The 22,283-nt window shown below is 39.3% G+C and overlaps 3 protein-coding genes across 4 annotated transcripts in view; all 3 read right to left on the bottom strand.

The window, feature by feature from the left end:
* Window positions 1-3,076, bottom strand: part of stmn2a (stathmin 2a) — a 4,081-nt gene extending 1,005 nt beyond the window's left edge. Inside the window, exons 1-5 of the mRNA XM_005738524.1 lie at window positions 2,901-3,076; window positions 1,207-1,302; window positions 872-1,044; window positions 530-721; window positions 322-431 (exon numbers count right to left, since the gene is read on the bottom strand). Of these exons, the coding sequence (XP_005738581.1) occupies window positions 372-431; window positions 530-721; window positions 872-1,044; window positions 1,207-1,302; window positions 2,901-2,919 (540 nt within the window). The 5' untranslated portion in view covers window positions 2,920-3,076 and the 3' untranslated portion in view covers window positions 322-371. The remainder of the gene's footprint in view (window positions 1-321; window positions 432-529; window positions 722-871; window positions 1,045-1,206; window positions 1,303-2,900) is intronic.
* Window positions 3,077-4,544: 1,468 nt separating this feature from the next.
* Window positions 4,545-16,874, bottom strand: upp1 (uridine phosphorylase 1). 2 transcript variants are annotated; one of them, XM_005738520.1, is made up of 8 exons: window positions 16,635-16,874; window positions 8,138-8,180; window positions 7,678-7,789; window positions 7,413-7,571; window positions 7,157-7,271; window positions 5,761-5,970; window positions 5,513-5,659; window positions 4,545-5,428 (listed from the first exon to the last, which is right to left on the bottom strand). In XM_005738520.1, the coding sequence occupies exons 2-8, from the start codon at window positions 8,173-8,175 to the stop codon at window positions 5,277-5,279; spliced, it is 933 nt and encodes a 310-aa protein (XP_005738577.1). In that variant the 5' UTR covers window positions 8,176-8,180; window positions 16,635-16,874; the 3' UTR covers window positions 4,545-5,276. The 2 variants fall into 2 exon arrangements, with proteins under 2 accessions (XP_005738577.1, XP_005738576.1); XM_005738519.2 differs by lacking the exon at window positions 16,635-16,874 and adding an exon at window positions 8,441-8,924.
* Window positions 16,875-17,770: 896 nt separating this feature from the next.
* Window positions 17,771-22,283, bottom strand: rbm12bb (RNA binding motif protein 12Bb). Its single transcript, XM_005738518.1, has 2 exons — window positions 21,941-22,283; window positions 17,771-19,808 (listed from the first exon to the last, which is right to left on the bottom strand). The coding sequence occupies exon 2, from the start codon at window positions 19,784-19,786 to the stop codon at window positions 17,882-17,884; it is 1,905 nt and encodes a 634-aa protein (XP_005738575.1). The 5' UTR covers window positions 19,787-19,808; window positions 21,941-22,283; the 3' UTR covers window positions 17,771-17,881.

Below are 22,283 nucleotides of genomic sequence, written 5' to 3'. Positions count from 1 at the left end.
TAGATAGATAGATAGATAGATAGATAGATAGATAGATAGATAGATAGATAGATAGATAGATAGATAGATAGATAGATAGATAGATAGATAGATAAAAGTACTGACAAAATTAAAGCCAATAAAACCCACATTCTTTCAATTTCTCTTAAATCAACAAAACCATTCAATTCTCAAGATGAGTGTTATTCATGTTTATATCCACTGATAATACTGATAATAGTGAGTACTGGTGGCATGGTGGGTTGTGATATAGTGGTGAGGTCCTTGAACCTCTCAGCCTCCAGGGTTGAGTGTCTGTTACGAAGAGGGTGAAGGCTCTACCGAGGAAGGGGACAGGACTGGGTGGATGGAAGTCTGGACTCGTGTGAGGCTCATGCTGTCAGCTCTTCCCTCAGCTCTTTGTTTCTGCGCACCACAGCCGCGTGTTTCTCCTGGAAACGTCACAACAGCACAGTGAGAATGATTACTCATCAGGACGCTGCCCAGCCCCTTTCATATGCTTTTAGTTCTGATAAAGCTGACAACTCACCTTCTCTTGTAGGCGCTCCATCATGGCCGCCAGGTGGGCTTCACGGTTCTCCTTGATCTGCTCCATCTTCATCTGGAGCTTCTCCTCAGCCATCTTGCTGAAATTACTGTTCTCTTCCATAGCCTTTAGCAACACGTCCCTCTCATGTTCTCGCTTTTCTGCCAAAGCCCTCAGCACCTGGGCCTCTTGGTACTGAATATACAGAAGTATTCAAATTGAATCATTTGCACCTCCATCTTGTAACATGAATTATTCATTTTCCATAGTTAAATGTCTCAAAGATTTCTTTTGTTTTACAGTTTAAACACCTAAAGCTTGTTGACATCGATGCAATATACTCACCTTCCTCCGTTCTTCAGCTGCCTCGAGTTTCTTCTCAATGTCGTCCAAGGAGATATCCCTCTTTGGGGGTGAGGGAAGGTTGTGGGCTACATCTGACACTGGAGACTGAGGCTTGAGAATCACCTCAAAAGCCTGACCCGAGGCCCGCTTGTTTATAGGTTTCACCTCCATGTCTGTAAATGACACAATTACAATGCTAATGGTAGCAAAGTCAAGACATATTACTGTATCAGTCCAATGATACGTATTTTTTGTCTAAAATCTGAAAGAAATTATCAACATGGAGTTAGCTTGTTTAATTTAAAAGAAAATCCATGATTCAGCTGATTTTGTACCTTCAAAGTCACACACAAGCTTGTTGCGTGGCTCTGGGTAGAAGCAGGAGCAGATGAGGGAGAGGACAGACAGCTCCTTCATCTTCTCTTTGTATGCTGCAAGAACATAAAACCATAAAACAAACACAGCATTATCCATTTGTCACAACCAACATTGTCACAAATGGATACATATATTTGAGATTTTCAATTTGATTACTTGTTAAGAAAGGGGAAATTCTCAACAAGCCTGTTAGCTCAGATGACTGCCTAATGAGCTGTTAAAAGTCTGAAATGTATCTAAGTGCAGCACTGCTTAATAATTAATTGGATGAATGTATTCTGTGAGCATTATCAAACTAAGAGCATAACAAGCATTACTTTTACTGAAGTTCACATGTGAGCTAAAATCAGGACATGAAACAGCTTTGTCCAATAATGCGCTTCGGTCACCGTGGTGTCATAGTCATAAAAAACACCAGATTAATGACCTGAACGTTCTTTTTTTAATTAACTTTCACCAGATCTTTGGACTATTTTTAATGTTCACCGCCAGTTCTTCGTGCTCTTTCTATTTTTGACAAAGTGCCCACCTGGCTCTTCAGGACTACAGATTGTCAGTGCTGCTATGCCTTCTGCTGCAAAGGCCAGCGTGTGAAGCAGTCCCTTGCTGCAGGGCTGGCCTGCCTCCCACCCTGCCGTACACCTGTCTGGTTAACTACAAATCTATGCTACTACATGCAGAATATTGAGTTGGCACATTATATTTTATGTAAAAAAAACCCTGAAGGAATGGGTGGCTTATATTAAGAATTTTGTAAAATAGGTAGCCAAAAACAAACAAACCCATGCTAAATGTCTGGCCTACAACAATAACTACCCATCAGAAGAGATGACTAGCGTAAAATCTAGTTCTTAATATCAGTGTGCTAACTCTACCTACATTTTATTTTTGTAACATATATCAATAATGAATTTTTGGAAAATAAACTGCAGCACCTCTGCCACAGCTGGTGCAATCCTTTGCAAGGAATAGATAAGGAAAGCTAAAGACATGAATAAAGGGTGCAATCTTATAACCGACAACAATCATCTTAAAGAGACGTTTAAGTGACAAAAAAAAGTGAAACGATCACCTGCACCTTTCATTATAGCCACATGAATGTAAACGTCAAACAGATGAAGCCTCCAAATGATTTGGTGTCGGCTAAATGATCGGCAACCCAGCATCTTGGGTGGGGTCCGTCTGCATTATGCTGCATGTTGGGGCCGCTGTAGCGTGAACCGCAGGTGGAGCATTGTAAACCCCTCTCAGGCAGCCCATATTGTATAATTACACAATGTTACCTAACACAATTGTTATATAAAAATGAATATGTTTACATAGGTAGGATAATATAGGAGATTTTTCAGTAACCTAACGACAGAGGATGCTCGGCGTGAGCCCACATTCTTATCATCAATAGAGTCCTGCGTGGAGACAATAGTCTGCAGAAATGTGATTTAATGCAATTTAGTGTTGAAAACGGCAAAGAAAGCTTTTATTTTATTTTATCTATTTATATATTTATTTTTATGGTGGAGCTGTTACAGAAGCACGACCACCAGCCGGTAGGCTACACCGGGCCGACACAGACCTTCCGCAAAAATCCTGCACCTGTACCGTGCATCCATCCCGCTTTAATCCATCTGAACCCATCCAGACTAATGCTTACCGGTTGCTGTTTTAGCCATGGCTGATGTATTTCTCCGCAGAGGATGCTGTAGATCTGTTCTGGTGAGCGGTGATGCTGCTTAAGGCACTGAGTCAGCGAAGAGACGGAGGAAGGATCGGATAGCAGACGGGAGGTGGGCACGCACGGGAGCGCGCAAACAGACCCTCCTCTCACGCGCCGCGCGTCTTACACCACCCAGTGTAGGCTAGAAGCTCAAAATACTGAGACACCACAGAATAAAGCCGTTATCTGTCCTCAAGCCTGAATAATAATGTAATAATAATGTGTTTGAGAACGATCCAAATTAACAGTGCGAAAAATATAGGCCAGAAATAAAATACACCAACATTGTCACTTTTTTTGTGTAAAGAAGTGAATATCCTGGTGTGCAGATGATTCACCACACTGACAACAACCGATATTTCCTCAACCTGCAACTGTGTCATGATATAGTCCAGTATGAAGAAGTTACAGGAATTATAAATGACTAAAGTTTAGATTGAAAAAAACAAAACCAAAGTCTACGTGATTATAACACCTGCATTCACATACTGATTCGTGTCAAAGCTGTGGCGGTGAAAAGGATCTGTTAAACTAATTCAAACAGATAATACTGTAACATAAGTAAGAATGAAGACTTCTTCACCGAGCTGCTGCAGGCTGCCACGCCTGCTGGTCAAAAATATCAGCAATGACACTCGCCATTAGTCAGAGTGTTCAATTTTATCTCAACCTTTAATGCGTCATCTATCACCAGCATTAGACAAAAGAGGGAATGAGTGTGCTAAAGTTATTCCTCTGACCAAAGCAGTCCAAAGTAACTTCAGTCTCAGCAGATCTTTCTAGAAAATGAACCCAGTGACACCAGCTGAAATTTTTAAAACCAGGTGTTTTCCCCATATAGCTGATTTTAACAGACAAACTAGGTTAGACCAAGGTTAGTATTCATGGTTTTTACTTGAATTTACATGAATTGCTGATTGATTGAAACATCTTTCAACAACTGTTCCTTCATTATATCCAAGCCTAAGGTACAACCTCAAAGTAGGTATTCTTTCCATTTTTGTCATTAATTGTAACAAATTAATGTAACTTTATGATAACTTTAGCAGACAACACAACAAAGCCATACTTCCTTCGGCCAGCTGTTTGTGTGTGGCTCAACACAAACCATTCTGCCAACAAAGAAACAAACAGATATATTTATACAACACTGCCTTTACATGCCTAGCTTCAAATACCTTTCTCATTTCTTATACTCGGGCGGGGGCTCAGTTGTTACATGTGTCACATTTTAACCTAGCTACCACATGGCTTAAGCTTGCTGATGAAAAACCTTGAGCTTTTTAACAAGTGTCCAATTTTTAACCGACTAATACTGTGTGAGCTTTTTATTACAGAAAAAGCAGCAACATGAAAAATTACTCTGACCCCTAAAAATGACAAAATACTTCCTCCCCTCAAACTTTTCTGTCTTTTCCACAAATTAACCACCGCAAAAGTGTCCTTTAATGTGGCGTTAACAGTTAATGTGACAACAACACCAGTCTACCCAAAATCTTTTAGGGAGATTATTATTATTATCATTTATAATTTACTGTTCAATCAGTACACACCAGAACACCATTTATTAATATCTTTGGCTTGTTTATTGGTCAGGATGCTGATCTTGACTTCACCAGGCTTTTCAAGAGCTGCAAATACTGACAGATCATATAACAAACTTCACATTTCATTTGTGCCGCAGTGCCTCTTACTTAAAGAATTCTTTTCTTAATATGTTGTGAAATTTCAGACTGCACAAAGCTTTACTTGCTTGCTTTATTTATGACACAAAGCAGAAATCTTTCTCAAGCGGAGTGTTGTGTTGTTGCAGCTTTTATATTGTGAAAGAAATGCTGAGCACATATACAAAGGTCGAAGAAACTGAATACAATCTGGATGACAATAAAAATGTAAAAAAAAATCTCCACATACACAATTAAGTTTTCAATAACAAATCTAAACCTATAAAATATTTTAAAAATGTATTTTTTATAATAGGTGTAAAAAGGTCATTTTGTTATGGCACCACTGTAAGTTTAGACTTACAGGTTCAAGTTTTCGGATCTGAAACTTTACATGTCAAGTAGAACAAAGACACATATTTAATGAACTTAACTCACTTTAAATACAAGGGTGCTACATCAATTCAAGTGTACTTAAGAGAAATACGAAATAAAACAACAGTGTAGCGGTGCATGTTTTTATAGCAGTGTATCAACTAAATCAGTGTTAAAGGATAAATAGAAGGCATCATTTAAGTCTTTTGGAGATATTTAAAGGTATGGCTTCTAGACAGAAGATCATAAAAATTTACTGTATGCTTGCATTTATTTAGCTATCTTTCGCTTTGGCATTCAGCTGCTTCTTAATGTAGTAGCCGACCAGTATCTGAGGACGCTGCTGGTAACTGTGAAGAACTTCGTGAGAGCTGCGCAGCTGATCTCCCTTCAGCCGATCCAGGAGCGTGACGCAAACCACAGCCGCTTTTCACAAACAGAGATAAAAGTTTTCAGACACAAAACAAATGCTGTCAGAAGTAAAACGATGCTGATATTGAAATTTCTTACCTCGTAGACCACTCAGTTTACACATAGCAGCAAACACTGATGACTCCATCTCTATATTACAAACTCCTGCTTCCTGAGCTTTGTTGAGGTAGTCTTGCTTGTCCTCCTCAGTGTAGGAGCAGAAAGCGCCATCCAAACGGGCTTGCCCTACACGCGTGATCAAACAGAGAAAACAGGAAGACAGTGAAAGACTGTAGATGTTGGCAAACAGTGTACTCGCTAACACATTGATGGATCAGAACTCAAACCTTCATAGAAATCCAGCGTGCACATGGTGTTGCCTACAACTGTCTTAAACTGGTTTAGCTCCTTGCTGCACTGCAGCAGGTCCTCAGCCAGGCTTTGGTCCAGATCAGTATTGCGCACCACGGTCTTCCCAAGGATCACCTGCTCAAACCTGGGCTGAAAGGTGGGATCCACAGACTGTTTGGTGACAACAACAGTGCCAGGCTCAAGTCCTGAAAGCCAAATATAGCAGGTTAGATGAAAAAGGTTTTTAAAGTGAAAATACAAATGTAAAGATTTTAGGACAAATTACTTTATAGCACTTTCTAGAGCATATATCTTTACTATGAAGATCTGTGGTTGTAAAATTTAGTCACAGCTTCTAGAATTGAAATCACCATCGTGTGCATCATGTGCTGGAAATGTTACATGTATAGACTTCAAAATCAAAGATGCAACACAGGCCAACAGCTAAATGTTCATGCCATTGCTTGTGTAAGGCCAAGGTTGTGTAAATTTCAAAGGCAGGCTTCAAAGATCAGCTGATCTCTCTTTCAAAAATCTGATAAAATGAGTTAAAACCAAGTATTTGCAATTAATTGTGAAAATGTTTTCATGAAGCAATTTGATTAAGGAACCTTAGTCTGTTTCTTGGGATAAAAATAGAAAAATATGCCCTTTTTAAAAACAAAGACTCTGTTGTCATCTCTTGCGTCATCACACGATCCATCTACTGGAAAGTACGTGCGACACAATTACAAGGGAAATTAGCATATTCTAAATAACAAACGAATTTCTAGCTTGCTAATGCTGCACATGTATTATTATATATTTACAATGACAAAAAATATATAACCCCTCAATACTGATCGTCATTTAAGTGTAACTTTAACCTGAAATGTCACAGTTTTCCAGTCTAGTGCTCAGCATTCATCACTCTTATGCTGTCTCTCATTTTTGCTTACACCATCTCTGCTTTCCCGCTAGTTGTAATACCCGATCCTTTGAGCTTTGTTAAAATGTAACTAATAACACAGAAACCTTTGCCTCGTTTTGTCTAAACTAAAAAAAAATCATTAACCTAGAGACCATTTTGTTGACAGGATCATACTTTCGCTTTCAGCTATTCACCGGTAACATTTTGTAATTGCATCTTGCACAGCTGCGCACAAGAAATAAATCAGTCCCCAAACTGACAAATATTTATCAAATTAAACAAAAAACCTTCTTTTGGTTGTTTATTTTACTACAATGATTTGGAAAATGGGTCTGGTATGACATGTAATTAGTCCCATGGTAACTAAGATCCTATCACAAGCTGGTCTTTAGGCTTAATCTACAAATTAATCCCAAACAGCACCCAATTCCAAAGGGTCACTTCACCTTTCCTCAACAAGAAAAGGGCCCAAATGCACGTACCTACTCCACCTGATGTCCCAATGCGTATAATTGTAACATCTGTGCACTTTGCATGATAGAGGAGCTTTATTAGCTCATGCAACATTATGGCAATAGATGGGATGCCCATTCCGTGCTGCAAAAACAAGCAGAGATATACACAATTTTTAAATGACGTTCATGATATTATTATGCATTTTGGTAGATTAACAAATACAAGTTAAGAAAACGATCATGTGGAAAACAAAATAGCATTGAGGATATTGTTCTTACATACACTGACAGAGAGGACAGGGCCAACTTTGTACATGGCGTAACGATCCGTCCCAGCACAGATATTTGGATACTCAGATTTGGGGTCTTCCATACCGAGCTCAGCTGCGATGTACTCAGTGAATGCTTTCATTCTCCAGGGACTCCCACCCACACAAACAAACTACAGTAAAGCACACACATAAAGATAGACATGAGAACTGCACAGACAAAAACAGGCTCAAGGCTTTAAAATAAAAATTAAAAAAGATGACTATGGGATACATTACTTTGACATCACCAAACATATCTTGTAGGCTATGAGTTTCAGTTCCTAGACTGAAGTGGTAGAGGATGTCTTCTTTCAGTGCATCCAGGTGTGGGTTGTGCACATAAACAGGGCTTTAAGAGGGGAGAAGGATAGACATGAAAGGGTCAGTTAAAACACTGAATCACACAGATCAATGAAGAGCAATGATTGTTACGTAAATATGGTGGGTAGCTAACGGGGCAGTATTACAAATATCTTATTGGTTCTGTAAAGACGGTGTTATTTAACAATAACAAAACCGTCACGACTTTCAGGGGGGGAAAGAAAGAAAAGAAAATCAATGGCCATATATCCTGTCACACCCCAGCTTCCTCATTCCAAGACGACATTGCAGTTGACGTGTGTGAAGCGGTTTTGTCGAGTAGTACCTGCGTTTTTAAACAAATATGTTGAACATTATGTTGACCGGAACTTCTCACCTGCTGCACGGAGCGCTTCCTTCGGCCTTTGAGTCCATTTTTCCTGCGAACAGCCGAATCCGAACAAAATTACTCAGTGAGCAGAATGAAAGAAACGCATAACCACACCTGGCTGCTGAGAGAGCCTGTTACTTAGAATTTCACCAACATCTAACTCAGTTCTCGAATCTGGACAATTAAGGTTTTTGGTTTTGTTTTGTTTTTACATTTAAAACAGTCACCATAGGAACATACTGTCAACATGCAGATTCAGCACTATCGCGCACCGGCTACAGGAAATACGGTAATGAGCTTCATCCTTACCTGAAAGATCAGCCAACGGGACTCACGAAACCAAACAAAAAATAAAAAGCAGATATAGATGTTTTGCTCTTTGAGAGGTTACTTTTCTGCTGCTGTCTTCCTCCGTTTCATTTCAGTATTAAAATCTTACTTAACGCCGAGAGCCGGCCCACAATGCCGTGACGTCGGATGAGTCACAGGGGTACTAAATGAGTCTCGTCACCCACTCACTTGTTGGCTACCGGCTTCCGGTCACGTACAGAGGTCGACGAAGTGCAGCAGATGTTCAGTTACAGCGGCGCTATTAAAGGATTTCCGCAGATGTTGGGAAAAGCAGTACTTTTCCGAGTTTATTTTGTGTGAGTCAGTTTGGTCAAAATGACGAAGGTTGTACAAGAAAATGATTCATTAAAATTAATTCATTAAGTACAGGAATCATGGTGGTTTTATCCTCGAATAGTGTAAAAAATACTTACATTTTATAAAAATGTGCTCAACAAAATCTTTCATGTGTGATTTTCACTTCCTGTAGATTTAAGAATGCATGGTTTCATGTTGACCGTTAATCTTTTTTTTTTTTAATAGCAAATTTGTTGTCAAATAACCACTTTATGAATGTAGCACACATAACAAACAGATAAAATAAAATACCATTGGTGTTCCTGTTAATATCTGCTTGACTGATGCAAGAGTCACTCCCGTTTATGCCAATTTCTTAAGCTGTTTAATGCACGGACATGCTCACCAGCTGTACAATACACAGGTGTGTCACTTGTGATGGAAACTGCTGCTGAAGCAGGTTGATAATAGCAGAGGTATAGGACAGAAAATCAAAAGCAATTTGTAGACAAATGCAAATCTTAACTCCAGAGAATTTCTAATTATGTGTAAACATAATTGGCGCCATCACTTCAGTTCAGGACTTTTATTAAAGCATCTGAAAAGTAGCCATTCAGTTTTTTTTTTCTGTTTCAAAAAGGTGTTCACACAGTATAAATACACTACAGCACTCTCAGGGGGTTATCAAAAACCGAAATTCTTGTGAACCTCCTGCAAAATAATAAATAGGAAATAAAAAGTTAAATTAAACTGAAAGGAAGAACAGCAAACACAAACACTGCACAAGCAAGACTAATTTCTCAAGGTGAGTGAAGCCCTTCAGCCGCCCTAAAAACAAACAAAGGTGACATATTTTTATTATGGTGTTTATGTTAGCGACCTAATTTTAACAATATACCGTAAAAACTACCTTTTTTTCTAGGTTTTAACTTTAACTTAATTCCTACATATACACATTAACTGGTGTTATAAATGTCCAATGTTCAAATTATTCTTGAAGAACAATGGGTATTTCATTCAAATCATAATCTATACTCTCTACTGTTTTTCTACTGTATGAAAAAAGCATTAAAGTCCAACTGTGGTAACAAATTTACAGTATTAAACTCACATTTTATCTTTCTTGCCATTCATCCTCATTTCATAAAGCCTTAGTTGCTCAGGATCTCTCTGTGAAGATAGTATAAAAGCATTTTAAATCCAGACACTACTGATATTATTTGGACCACTTAGCAAGTAAACAACAAGAATTTTACACTTACTGCCTCACTTAACACTATTGGGTGCTCTGGCAAGAATTCTGGCTTCTTCCTGGCCTCCGGACAACTGGCCAGACCAATTAAGAAGTCCCTTGTGTAAGATATCCTGTCTGAAGATAAACATGGTATAAGAGTTCAAGTTAGGGATATCCAAAAGAATCTGGTTGCTTCTTTACCTCAAAGGTAATAAAGCTGACAAAAAATGTTTGTGATGCATTGGGATTCACCAACACTTCTGCATTGGCTAACATCAAACACAACCTCACTAAAAAGACAAACTCCTTCTAAGAAGCTTATTCAGGTGTGTGATAATTCTCTGATTACTGGATGTTAAGGCCCTCTTGTGGTCATTCCTCACAATATCAGCTTTTTGAGGAAACATTTGTGATGTCTTTGGTCCAAAATTCCTCCTTGTCACTGTTTATGAATTCAGGGTTTGATGACAGGTGTAACAGTGAAGCTGTAAAGTATAGAGGTAATGAGGGTAAATGAGTTTAAATACATGGGGTTAACCCTTCAAAGGGATGAACAGAGCACAAGCGAGGTGAAGAAGAGCATGCAGGCAAGGGGGAGTGGAGGAGACCAGGGTTTGAGTGATTTGTGACAGAAGTATCGCTGCAAGAGTGAAAGGGAAGATTTGCAAGACGTTAGCGACACCTGCTGTGATGAATGGTTTGGAGACAGTGGCTCTGACAAAAAGAGACAAGGTCGAGCTGGAAGCAGTAGAGTTGAGACACTCAGATTTTCAGTCAGAGTGACCAGAGGCCTGACTGTGAAGCAGGATATCAGATTATCCAGGTAACTTCAGAGTTAACCTTGGATTTCCCGTACTACAAAGGTGGTTTACTTCTTCCTGGGGTACATTGCCATGATAACTTATAACCTGCTCTGGAGCATGTTATGTTCCAGATTAGAGACCAATCGGTATGAAATTACTGCCTAATGACCAAACAGTTCTTCACAAAACACTAATTCCAGGAAGATTCTTCAGACACCTGAGGGGAGAGTACGAGGGTCTGAAGTCTTTGAGTTTCCCTGATGACAAAATCTGATTCCTTGATATATTTTTTTTCTGCTGGCAACAAAAAACTTTAAAATAGTTTCATTGTTCTATAAGCATTAATATATGATCATAAAACAGGACCATATATTGTTGACTTCCCATCAAATTTGTTCATAGACTGAGTCTATGATTTTGTTTTTTATTTAATCTTTATGCTTGAACCCTTAAAAACCAGAAAAGCTGCAGGTGGGAGAATAAAAACTAGAACGGCCAGGAGCAGGTTATGTTTGGTTCAGAGGTTTGGTATAAAATTGTGAAGAACATTTTCAGCATTGTGATAGATTTTCTTCTGGCAGAATAAATTTTATATGTGCAAGTTATTAAACCGTAACCTTACAAAAAACACTGAACGAAGTGAAAACTGTGTCTCACTCTCATGCAAACGTATGTGTCTTAATCTGTGATTCAGAAAATATATGAAATGCACTATCTATGTGTATACTTGCTTTTAATCTCCTGCTAAGCCTCCTTGGCATTTCTGGAATTGCAGCTACTAGAATGCACACCAAAAACACTTGTTTACCACACTGACAAGCTGAAGTGCTTTCCACGCCTTGTTTATTAGCCTATGGGACAGCAAAATATATTATTTTGGAAAAAAATAATATAAGAAGAAGAAGAAAAGACTCACCTTTTTTCTGTTTATGAAGGTTGATGATCTTGTAGAACTGCTCTACACCAATATTTGTCTATCAAATACAAAATTTCAGCTTAAATATATTTTTTTAAAAAGCATGATATCATGAGTCTAAAATACTGAAGCGCCGAATAATTAAATGATTAGTTATTTGAAAGGTTAGTGTTATGTGTCATCTTTGTGTAGTGCCACCGTTCTCAAATGTTGAGGTGTGTCACAGGTTTACTCTGGTGGCATAAGGTGCTCACACAGTGGAAAAAATCATCTTAGATGAATCTTAGCCTGACAACGTCTCACCATGGCAAACAGCATCTCTACAAAACCCAGATTTGCAGTGACAAGCTAGAGCCTGATGGACAAACTATGGAAAGCCAAAGCTTAGAACATGTTCACTTTCCCATCCTTTTTTGTTGTTTGATTATGAATTACCTTCAAACAGGTGGATGCTTTTTAGTACTTTTTTTCAGTACTGTTATACATGTATCTCCATATCACATATACACTGTCAGCTTCACCTTTTTGTAACAATGTCGTTTAAACTCCTTTTTTATTAGTAGGCTTCATTTACCAAAACTATATTTTACCTTCTGTGAAAAAAGTGTAATATGTTTAGTTTATCCCAGCTTTCATAGTGCACAGCTGTAATAGAGAGGGAGACAGACATACTCACATTCATACCTACAGTCAACTTAGAATCACATATTAACCTAACGTCTTGATGCATGCTCAATCATTAAGGTAAGTAAATCCCAAAAGGTGGATTCTGTTCATCTGGACGTAGCGTTGCGTCACTCATCCAAGGGAATTCTTCAGTCTCGAGACTGAAGAATTCAATTGGATGAGTGACAAAACATTTTTCCCATTGAAAACGTAACGTCCAGATGAACAGCTATTAACCTAACCTTTGCATGTCTTTGGACTGTGGGAAGAAGCCATGCAGACACATGGAGAAGATTTAAACTCCACACAGAACTAACCTTCTTCCTATGAGTCACGAGTACTAACCACTGCATCACCATGCAACCATCTTCATAATTAGGGTTTTATTTTTTACTTGCCTCTTGATCCATCAGGACATGTGCAGCAGGATTTATTGGTGGATCTAAACAAAGTATTAAAATCCCCATATGAACATTCATTACACGGGAACACATTACATTTCAAACTGGCACATTTGATCCTGTTTACTTGCACTGATGACTTACCAATGTCGGCAGGAATGCAGCGGCGCAGGGGTCTCGCTGGCTCCAGGTGCTTTTGAAGGATTCTTCTCCTTGATACCTCCATTCTGGCGTCAGTAAGGTTCAAACATGCTTTAAGCCAACTAATTTCTACAAGCCTACTAAGCAGTGCTGCATTAACAGAAGGAGACATTAGTCACTAATATATTACTTTTCAGTGTTTTAAAAAGAGGGGTTTGGAGTCCAAACCAAGGCCAAGGCTGCATATCAGGAATACTTACAACTTTTCACTATAGTGTGTAATGATTTATGACCCTATAAATTATTGATATTATTTTATTCCCATTGGTAATGACTTTATTATTTCATAATTAAGTATCTTTTTTTACAGCTACAATATTCAAATACTTCACTAAATAATTTGAGTTTATTGGTATGAAAAGTTGTAAATGTCATGCATCTACATAACAAGATGATTGCTTAGATTTTGTGAAACTAGCAAAATAAACAAAAACAAAAAAACATTTGTGATACAAAACCAAACTGCAATCACAGTCCCTGTTTCAGTTCAATTTATATACAGTCATGTGAGAAAATTAGGACACCCTATGAAAGCCTGTATATTTTAAAATATATTTGGCCATATGGATATTTAATGCCAATTTTAATGATACTGAGGAATCCAAACAATATCACTAAAAAATTTAAAAAATAAGAAAAGCCGTTTTAAAATTTTATGTGAAATGTAATTTTAAAAGAATGCAATTTCTGGTGAGGAATAAATTAGGACACCCTCACATATTATCCCACTTAAAATGGTTAAAATCACACAGGTGTATCACATTAGGTGCACATGATCAGTACATCGTTAACCAGCATTTTAAAAGAACCTTGCCTTATCCATACCTCAAATTTAGTTTGGTGCCCAGGTCTGGCCGTCCCAGCAAATTAACTCCCAGAGCAGAGCGCAAGATTCTCAAAGAAGTCATCAAAAATCCTAAAATGTCATCACGGGAACTACAGCAGGCTCTGGCTACTGTCGAAGTGAAATGCATGACTCTACTATCTCTACACAAGTTTGGCTTTCATGGGAGGTGTGCAAGGAGGAAACCTTTGCTTACTAACAGTGAACAAAGACAAAGACCATGACTTCTGGAATAATGTTCTTTGGACAGATGAGTCTAAAATTGAATTATTTGGACACCAGAACAGTAGACCTTGGTGTTCATCTGAACAACAGACTGGACTGGACTCATAACTCAGACGCCCTCTACAGGAAAGGGCAGAGCAGGCTGTACCTGCTGCGGAGACTCAGGTCATTTGGAGTGGAGGCCCACTCCTGAAGACCTTCTATGACTCTGTTGTGGCTTCTGCTATCTTTTATGGTGTGGTCTGCTGGGGCGGCAGCATCTCTGCTGGGGACAGGAAGAGACTGAACAGGGTGATCCGAAGGGCCAGCTCTGTTCTTGGATGCCCTCTGGACCCAGTGGAGGTGGTGAGTGACAGGAGAATGGTGGCTAAGCTGTCATCCCTGTTGGACAACATCTCCCACCCCATGCAGCAGACTGTGACAGCACTGAGCAGCTCCTTCAGTGGGAGAATGCGGCACCCACGGTGTGGGACGGAGAGATTTCGCAGGTCTTTCCTCCCCACTGCTGTCAGACTCCATAATAAAGACTTTAACTGATCAAACACACACATCCATACATATGCAATAATACTAAGTGCAATAATCCTTTCTGTCATCGTTGTATTTTTACTCAGTTGTATATAGCATTTGTATTTGTATTCTATTTTTATCTTATTGTATATTTATTTTATTTTATTCCACTGTATATAGTATTTTATTTATTCTATCCTGTACAGTTGTGTACTGTATTTATTCTTATTGTATCCTAATTTTTGCCTCATAACTTTTGCACTGTCCACTTCCTGCTGTGACAAAACAAATTTCCCACGTGTGGGACTAATAAAGGTTATCTTATCTTATCTTATCTTAGACATGTTTGGCGTAAACCAAATACAGCCTTCCAAGAAAAGAACCTCATACCAACTGTGAAGCATGGAGGTGGGAGTATCCTAGTTTGGGGATGCTTTGCTGCAGCAGTACCTGGCCAGCTCACCATCATAGAATCCATCATGAATTCTGCTGTGTATCAGAGGGTGCTTGAAGAACATGTGAGACCATCTGTTAAAAAATTAAAGCTGAAGCGGAACTGGACACTAAAACATGACAATGACCCAAAGCATACCAGCAAATCTACCAAGGACTGGCTAAAAACTAAGAAGTGGAGAGTCCTGGAATGGCAAAGTCAAAGCCCTGATCCTAACCCCATTAAGATGCTGTGGGGTGACTTGAAACGGGCTGTACATGCCAGAAAACCCTCAAACATCTCACAGCTGAAGGAATTCTGCACTGAGGAGTGGAGCGAACCTTCTTCTGATCATGTCAGAGACTGGTAAAAAGTTACAAAAGGCGTCTCGCTGAAGTTATATGAGCCAAAGGAGGCAACACTAGTTAACACTAGTCAGGGGGTAGGGTTTCCTAACTTTTTACTCCATTAAAACAAACATTTTTGGTTTTTTTGATGTTTCACAAAATGTTCATTTATGTTGTTTAATTGTAATTATGTCGCTTTCTTTTCCAGTAATACATAAAATCATGATTGGAAATTGATATGTGAACAGTTCATAATAAAGAGCTGATTAGTTAATGGGGGTGTCCCAATTTTCTCACATGACAGTACACAGTGCCAAATCACAGCAACAGTCACCCCAAGGCACTTTATATTGTACAGCAAAAAGTATTAACTCATCTGGCGTTAACTCATCCAGGTGTGAAAGTGTGTTTTGTAAGAAGTCACAGACAAGGCTGGCCAAACAACAACAACAATAATAATAATAGTAATTTTGTTTAAACAATTTTTCATTTCATCTTTGTTTAAAGAAAACAACGATTAAATGCGGTGTGATATCTGTGATGAAAAGGAAGGATTACTGATAGCGATAAACACAAATAGGGAAATTTCAAAGAAAAAGAAAGTATTCACATTTTATTAGCTAAGATAGTCTGGTCAGGGTTAGACCGTTAAATATCAAACTCCTAAGGTTTAGCATACAGAGAAACAGAATAGAAAAATAATTAAATAAGAACCTTACATAAATAATAAATTCTCCGGCTTAATATACTTAAATAAAAATCGGTTTAATGTTAGTTGTTTATTTACTTATTACTTAACATGTTTCTTTTAGCTTAACTTTACTAAACTGGATGTAAGCTAACTTGCCAAACTTTATGAGGCTGTCAACAATAGTTGTTAAAAGCCTTTTCTAAAAATCTAAATCTCAATTTAACTGCATTAACAAAACAACTTTTGAAAACAGGTGTAACGATCCCGCTGTCCACTATAACGCGCTCATGGCACCCCCCAAAAAATAAAATGAATCTGTGTAAAGCCTGCGCATCAAGGCAACGGCGAGCAGCTAACGTTAACATTAGCAGTTGATGTGAACGTTCACAGTTCGCTGCGTATTTAATGGTCAGCATTGTGTGTACAGATAGGCTAAATGACGTTAAAACAACAAAACGAGAAAGAAAAATAAGACAAGTAATAGAAAAATATAACTTGGAAAACGATGCAAAAGTTTGAACTCCTATAAACATCTATTAAATGTAACTAGCAACGCTCTGCTCATCGCGCGAATTTATAGATATTGAGGTTTAAAATTTATTCACCTCTAGTTCAACGAAATTCCCTCAGCGTGGATTTCAGCCTGTTCGCCTCACCAGTGTCATGCTAGTCAAGAGGAAGAAAAAACACAAATAACACACGACTTCCGAATTTTAATTTTCAAAATAAAACTTATGCAGTCACCATCATCGATACACGTTCTACTGTTGTGAAAAGGGAGTAGTGTTGTTTCCACATTTAATCTAATTAGCAATTTTATCAATATCTGAATGTTTTTTCTGTACAAGTAGGTATTGACTATCGTTACAGCATTAAAAGGAGTGTTTTTTCTTTTTATAACTGTACGGTCTTCTGTAACAGCCGTATTTGATGTGAAGCCACACCTCGCCATTGCTTAGGCGGCTACCAGGACCCGGTACACCTCGTTGCAACATTGGATAAGTGCTTAGTGGTTGATCAACTACCGTTTATCAGTTAAGTAAATGTCTTGAGAAATTTTGTATACAAAGCTATTTTAGATTGTTATACACAAGAGAAAATTAGAAATTGTCATTTTAAATGTTCACATTTTTTAAACTAATTTTTCACTAGGTTTGAGCTGTGCAGCTCTCCCAGTGCTTACAAATTATGTAAAATGAGCAGAAAGCACACACACACAAAAAACCCCACCACGCAATAGTTTTAGACAGGCCTCTATAGTTATTATTTCAAACCTGTCAGTACACCATACTCATCACTACAGATGAGTAGTGACCATTTAAACGGTGGTCGTATTTAAGGTTTTGTTCTTTGAAGGCTGTCTACAAAAAAATAAAATCAATAAAATGCAGAATATCATAACAGGTCTTTGAGGGGAGAAAAAAAAAATATATCACTGAACTCGAAATATTTTTTTATTTATTATTTATCTGTATGCTGTATAGACAAGCTTGATCAGCAGATCCTAATTTAATGTTAACAATTCAAAATCATCCATTTTTATTTTGAAATGACAAAAAGACCGTAAGATGAAATGGAATACACACTATAACAAGTTCAATGAAAAATTGAAATACAGTATTTCTTTTAGCAGATAAAACAAGGCTAAATTAAATACATGCAAGCTAACTTTATAGTTAGAATCATAAAGCCATCCCATATCAACTGCCCCCAACACCCTCCTTTTCCCCACCCTACATTTAAAAAAAAAAAGAAAAAGAAAAAAAAAAGAGGCAGTGGTTTTTCAAATCAACATCGTTTACATTTCCAATTACACCTGGAATTTTAAGTGCAATGAAAAGCAATTTTACTTTCACACAAGGAGTAGCTTTATTTTTCTCTGCCCTATTGGTCTCCCACCTAGTTCTTCAACTGCCGTTAAAGCCTCTCGACGAGACTCAAATACCAAAGTAGCAGAGCCTTTAGGTTTTCCACTCTGGTCATACTGCAGTGACACAGATCCAGGTATTATACGATACCCGTAACAAAAATCGTAGATTTCTTCACTTCTGATTTGGAAAGGTAGGTTGAGTAACTGAACACAGGTGGGAGCGTCAAAAGGCTCCACAGGGGAGCGAAAACTGCCACGAACTCCATTGCCCCGGTCTTCTGGAGAACGAGACCGCGCTGCACGATGCTCATAATCAATACCTCCATGGATGCTATCCTGTGCATTAGTTACTGGTATACCCCCGTCACGAGGAACCCTGAAGTCAGGATATGAAGTGTCACCAGTGAGATAAGATGCATCGCTGCTCTTGCCCGAGTACTGCTCCCCTCTCAGCAGTGGCTCTTGCCCCACTGGTGGATCAACACCCAACTCCTGCATCTCAGAACGTGTAATGCATTTTAGTATGACTTTTGACCCAAGAAACCGTCGTCCATCGAGAATGAGTGCCCTCATAGCCTCCGTCTCAGATCCAAAGACCACCAAAGCTTGTCCAACCCCAGCACCTTCTCGGTCCTGCAGCACACACACATTGTCCTCTGTGATATTAAACCCAAGGAAGAAGTCGATGATCTCAACTTTTCGTACATCGAATGGCAGGTTTCGCACAAACACACATATCTTCTCTGAGTCATAAGGATCACTGGAGTAAGATGCAGGCCCCTCCCGAAACCTTTCAGAGTTTCCAGAAGGCCGGACAGTGGTACCTTGAGGTTTCAGAAGGGCAATCATGTTCTCCCTCGAAACTGGACGGGTATGCACTAGTCGATTGAAAAACTGTCTTTTTTCATGAGCTAAAGCTTCACAATAGTCACGCAAACTCTTGAACAGCACCAGTGCAGATCTTTTTTGTTTCCCGTCAGAGTCAATCAAGTGCAGGATCTGGTCATCCCCAAGTTTCGCATTATGAAAAAGACGTTTTATATGTTCTTTTTCCACTGCAAATGACAGATTTTCCAACAAAACACAGTACTCCCCTTCTGAAGGAGCAATGTGCCTCTGAGCCACAGGTGATCGTGACCTTACACGGTGCTGTGGATCCCTCTGATCGGGAATGGGTGATCTCCCCCTTTGGAAACTGCCACCTATTACAGCTGTTGGCATTCTACCAGTAACCCGATGCCAATCATTCAATGTTGTCGTGGAGATCTCAATATACCTTGCGCCAATGTATTCCCGATCTCTCTTCAACCCTTCCATTGCATCCTCTCTTGTTGCAAATTTGACAAAACCTGTTCCATTGTTTAATCCTTGGCGATTTTTTACTAAAACAACTTCATCAACAACTAAACCACCAAAAAAGTCACAAATTTCCTTTTCAGTGACAGAGAAAGGCAGACCTTTTAGAAACAAAAACACATCATCTGTGTTTGGGGCCCTCTGGAGCAGGGGTGGAGGACTGTCACCCGATCTGCTGGCTGATCTCCTGCCCATCTCTGGCTCCATAGATCTGCGAGGATGTCCAATGTCATCTTCAAGCCGCCTTTTCTGATCCCTCTCCACAATTTTTGTTGTTCTGTCGAGCATATTCTGCATCTCTGCTTTACTACTTAACAGCAATGTAACAGGTGAGCCTCTAATGACACCACCTGAACGTATCATGGCTCTTCTTGCATCTTCATCTGAAGCAAAGATAATGAAAGCCTCGTCTCGCTCCCCACCAATTATATGCACCCCTCCATCAGGAATTTTGAGGCCAGTGAAGAACCTGCGAATATCCTCAGAACCCGCTGTGACTCTCAGGCCCTGTAAACGGATGACGACCGCCATGCTGAAGCACAAACAACAGCACCTGTAGACAGAAGGATATAGAATAATATTATTGCCAACAGAGCATCTGTAGCTCTGTGCCAATTTCCCGGCATTTCACTGTACCACCATGGAATCTGAAAAGCAATGCACTCTCAGGGGCAGATACACCATTTACACCAATACCCAAAACGGCCAATTTTAAAAAAAACACACAAGACTGCCTAATAAGAACTGCAGAGGTTAATCACAAATCCACCTCACATTCCAAAGAGCCAAGCTTCAAAGCACAAAACTAAAGGCCTTTACGTTGAAATCGCAGCAAAATTAAGGAACTAAAACACAGACCATATTAAAACTAAAATTCTGCTCACTATTTAAAATATTTGACTCAAGTTCCCACCAAATTGACTTCACCAAAAACCCAAACAAACAAACAAAAAAACATCGGTGGCACAGTGTTCACCAGCAAATGAGGGGGGAAAAAATAAAAATAAAACCATACTGGTTTCAATAACCGAGCAAGATTAGTTCTGAAAGATGCCAAGCTGAAACTGAAACCACCTCCCAAAGAAGAAAAATTCTCAATATAGCGAGTCCACTTTCAAGTTTATAAATAATGTCCACTTATTTAGCCAAGTGATCAACTGCAGAACAGCCTCGATGACCAGTCATAAATCCAGCTGTGAAATCTGCGCTTGGTGGGGGGGTAGGGAGTAGTTCTTCATCTGGCACTGTCATCTTACAGAAAAAAATGACAAGATCACGCTTAACAGCAGATAACATCCCCAACCGTTAACCTTTGCTCCATCTGTTCCAGACATGATCAAACGCTGCTCCAAATCAGTCTCAGACTTCACAAGCACATTAAGCTGCACATTTACAACACGTGAAACCCTTCAGTATTGCTTTAGAGCTAGGAGTATACCAGTGTGGTCATAGCTCAAAGCAGCATTTTCATTTGTTTTGGGCAAAGAAGTCCTTACTTGACGTTACTTACAATACCCAAATGTATCAATTATGTACATTTTAGCTTCAAAGCTGTGCAAAACACTCCAATGTTTCAGAAGTTAATAGTTGACTGCTCGTAAAAAGCTAGTTAAAAAAAACGTTTTATGCTTCAGCCACCACAAAGTCCACCTCAATTCATAATTAAATGAATTTGGATCTTCTTATAAGCAAACCTAATTAGATGGTGAAAATTCACACTCCTTTGTTCACTCCTTTTTTGTGTTACCAGTTCAGATTTCCTGCTTTCAAGCTGGTCGGACAGGTCGAGCTAGACTGTTGTTTCTGATGAAGCAAAGCAGGAAAGAAAAAAACCTCAAATAAATCAGGATGTTGTTCTTCTTCAAGGTTTCTTCACTACATTGCCGCCTTGATCCAGCTTCTCCCAATGATTCCAAAACGTGCAGTTTATAGCAGCAATGGCTGTATCAGGTAAAGGAAATAAGTAGCCAGTCGCTCATATGGTCCTTATGCAGCAGTACGCTGAAGTCACTGCTCAGTTCAAGATCATTAACCCAAAGTGAAAATTACAGGACCTTTTACCACCAATATCAATGAGAAAACGAACTAACATGGTATCTTGATGAGTCGCCTTCATGCACGGCAGGGAGATCTCAGAATCTTTGCAAACTGACAGTTGCTGTCAACCAGAAATCACCACCCATGCATCACGGGAGGGGGGCACGACCAACGACAGAGCCTTAACTGTTCCAGGTTGGCCATCCACGTAGAGAGAAACCCCCAACATGTACAATAACTTGCTAAATGACTTAAATGTGTCTCCAACGTGCAACTAATCAAAAGCTCAGTGCTCCAAGTAGATAACATCCACGTCGCCAATACTGAATCGGACATGCCCCCGTTAGCCGCATCGTTGACAAAATATACACGTAAAATACACGCAACCTGCACACATCGTAACCTTGTATGCCAGCTGAGATTAGCTAACGTGGATTGTTCCCCAGGTTGTTTCTGGCACTTCAAACGCTTCTGCCGCTGAAACCAAGAACAAAATGTCGAGCTGAGCTGCACTCGTCTTTGTACCCAGCTAGGCCTGTAGCTTTAGCGTTAGCTCGTTTATCGCCCGAACCCGGCCAGCAGCAATGACGACGTTTTCGTTTTTTAATATTACCACCATACTGTCACATAACCAACGTCAGAACTTACACAAAAGGCAACCAAAGACTCTCGTTAAAATATCGAGAGTAGTGGAGATAATGAGAACAATAAAGCTCGGGTACGTCGCTCTCACGGCACTGTTTCAGGGGAAAATGGCCTTCTTCTTCTTCCTCCTTTTAAATTTTTATTGCCAGTTGACAAACAACTGAATGGTGCATTACCGCCACCAACTGGTATGGAGTGTGGTCTGAAACGCGAAAGTGGCCTTCTTCGGCGCCTTTTTTTCTTCTTCCTCAGGCGGCGCGGTCCAAACCGAAGTCAAAGGTGCATGTTGCCGTCTACTGTACCGGCGTGAGAATGCTCAGGCAAAGTTCTAGCAGAGCCTAACCAT

The sequence above is a fragment of the Pundamilia nyererei genome, unplaced genomic scaffold (assembly GCF_000239375.1).
Source record: "Pundamilia nyererei isolate P.nyererei 1_Seehausen unplaced genomic scaffold, PunNye1.0 scaffold00084, whole genome shotgun sequence".
Taxonomy (NCBI): Eukaryota; Metazoa; Chordata; class Actinopteri; order Cichliformes; family Cichlidae; genus Pundamilia; species Pundamilia nyererei.
The sequence above is the reverse complement of the archived record's forward strand: the minus strand, read 5'-3'. Positions and strand labels throughout refer to the sequence as shown.

Coding starts and splice junctions, on each gene's coding strand:
- upp1 (XM_005738520.1), bottom strand. CDS start 8,175: ATGGACTCAAAGGCCGAAGGAAGCGCTCCGTGCAGCAG. Junction 7,272..7,412: donor GCCCTGTCCTCTCTGTCAGT/GTATGTAAGAAC, acceptor TTGTTTTTGCAG/CACGGAATGGGCATCCCATC. Junction 5,971..7,156: donor TGGGACATCAGGTGGAGTAG/GTACGTGCATTT, acceptor TTTGGCTTTCAG/GACTTGAGCCTGGCACTGTT.
- rbm12bb (XM_005738518.1), bottom strand. CDS start 19,786: ATGGCGGTCGTCATCCGTTTACAGGGCCTGAGAGTCACAGCGGGTTCT.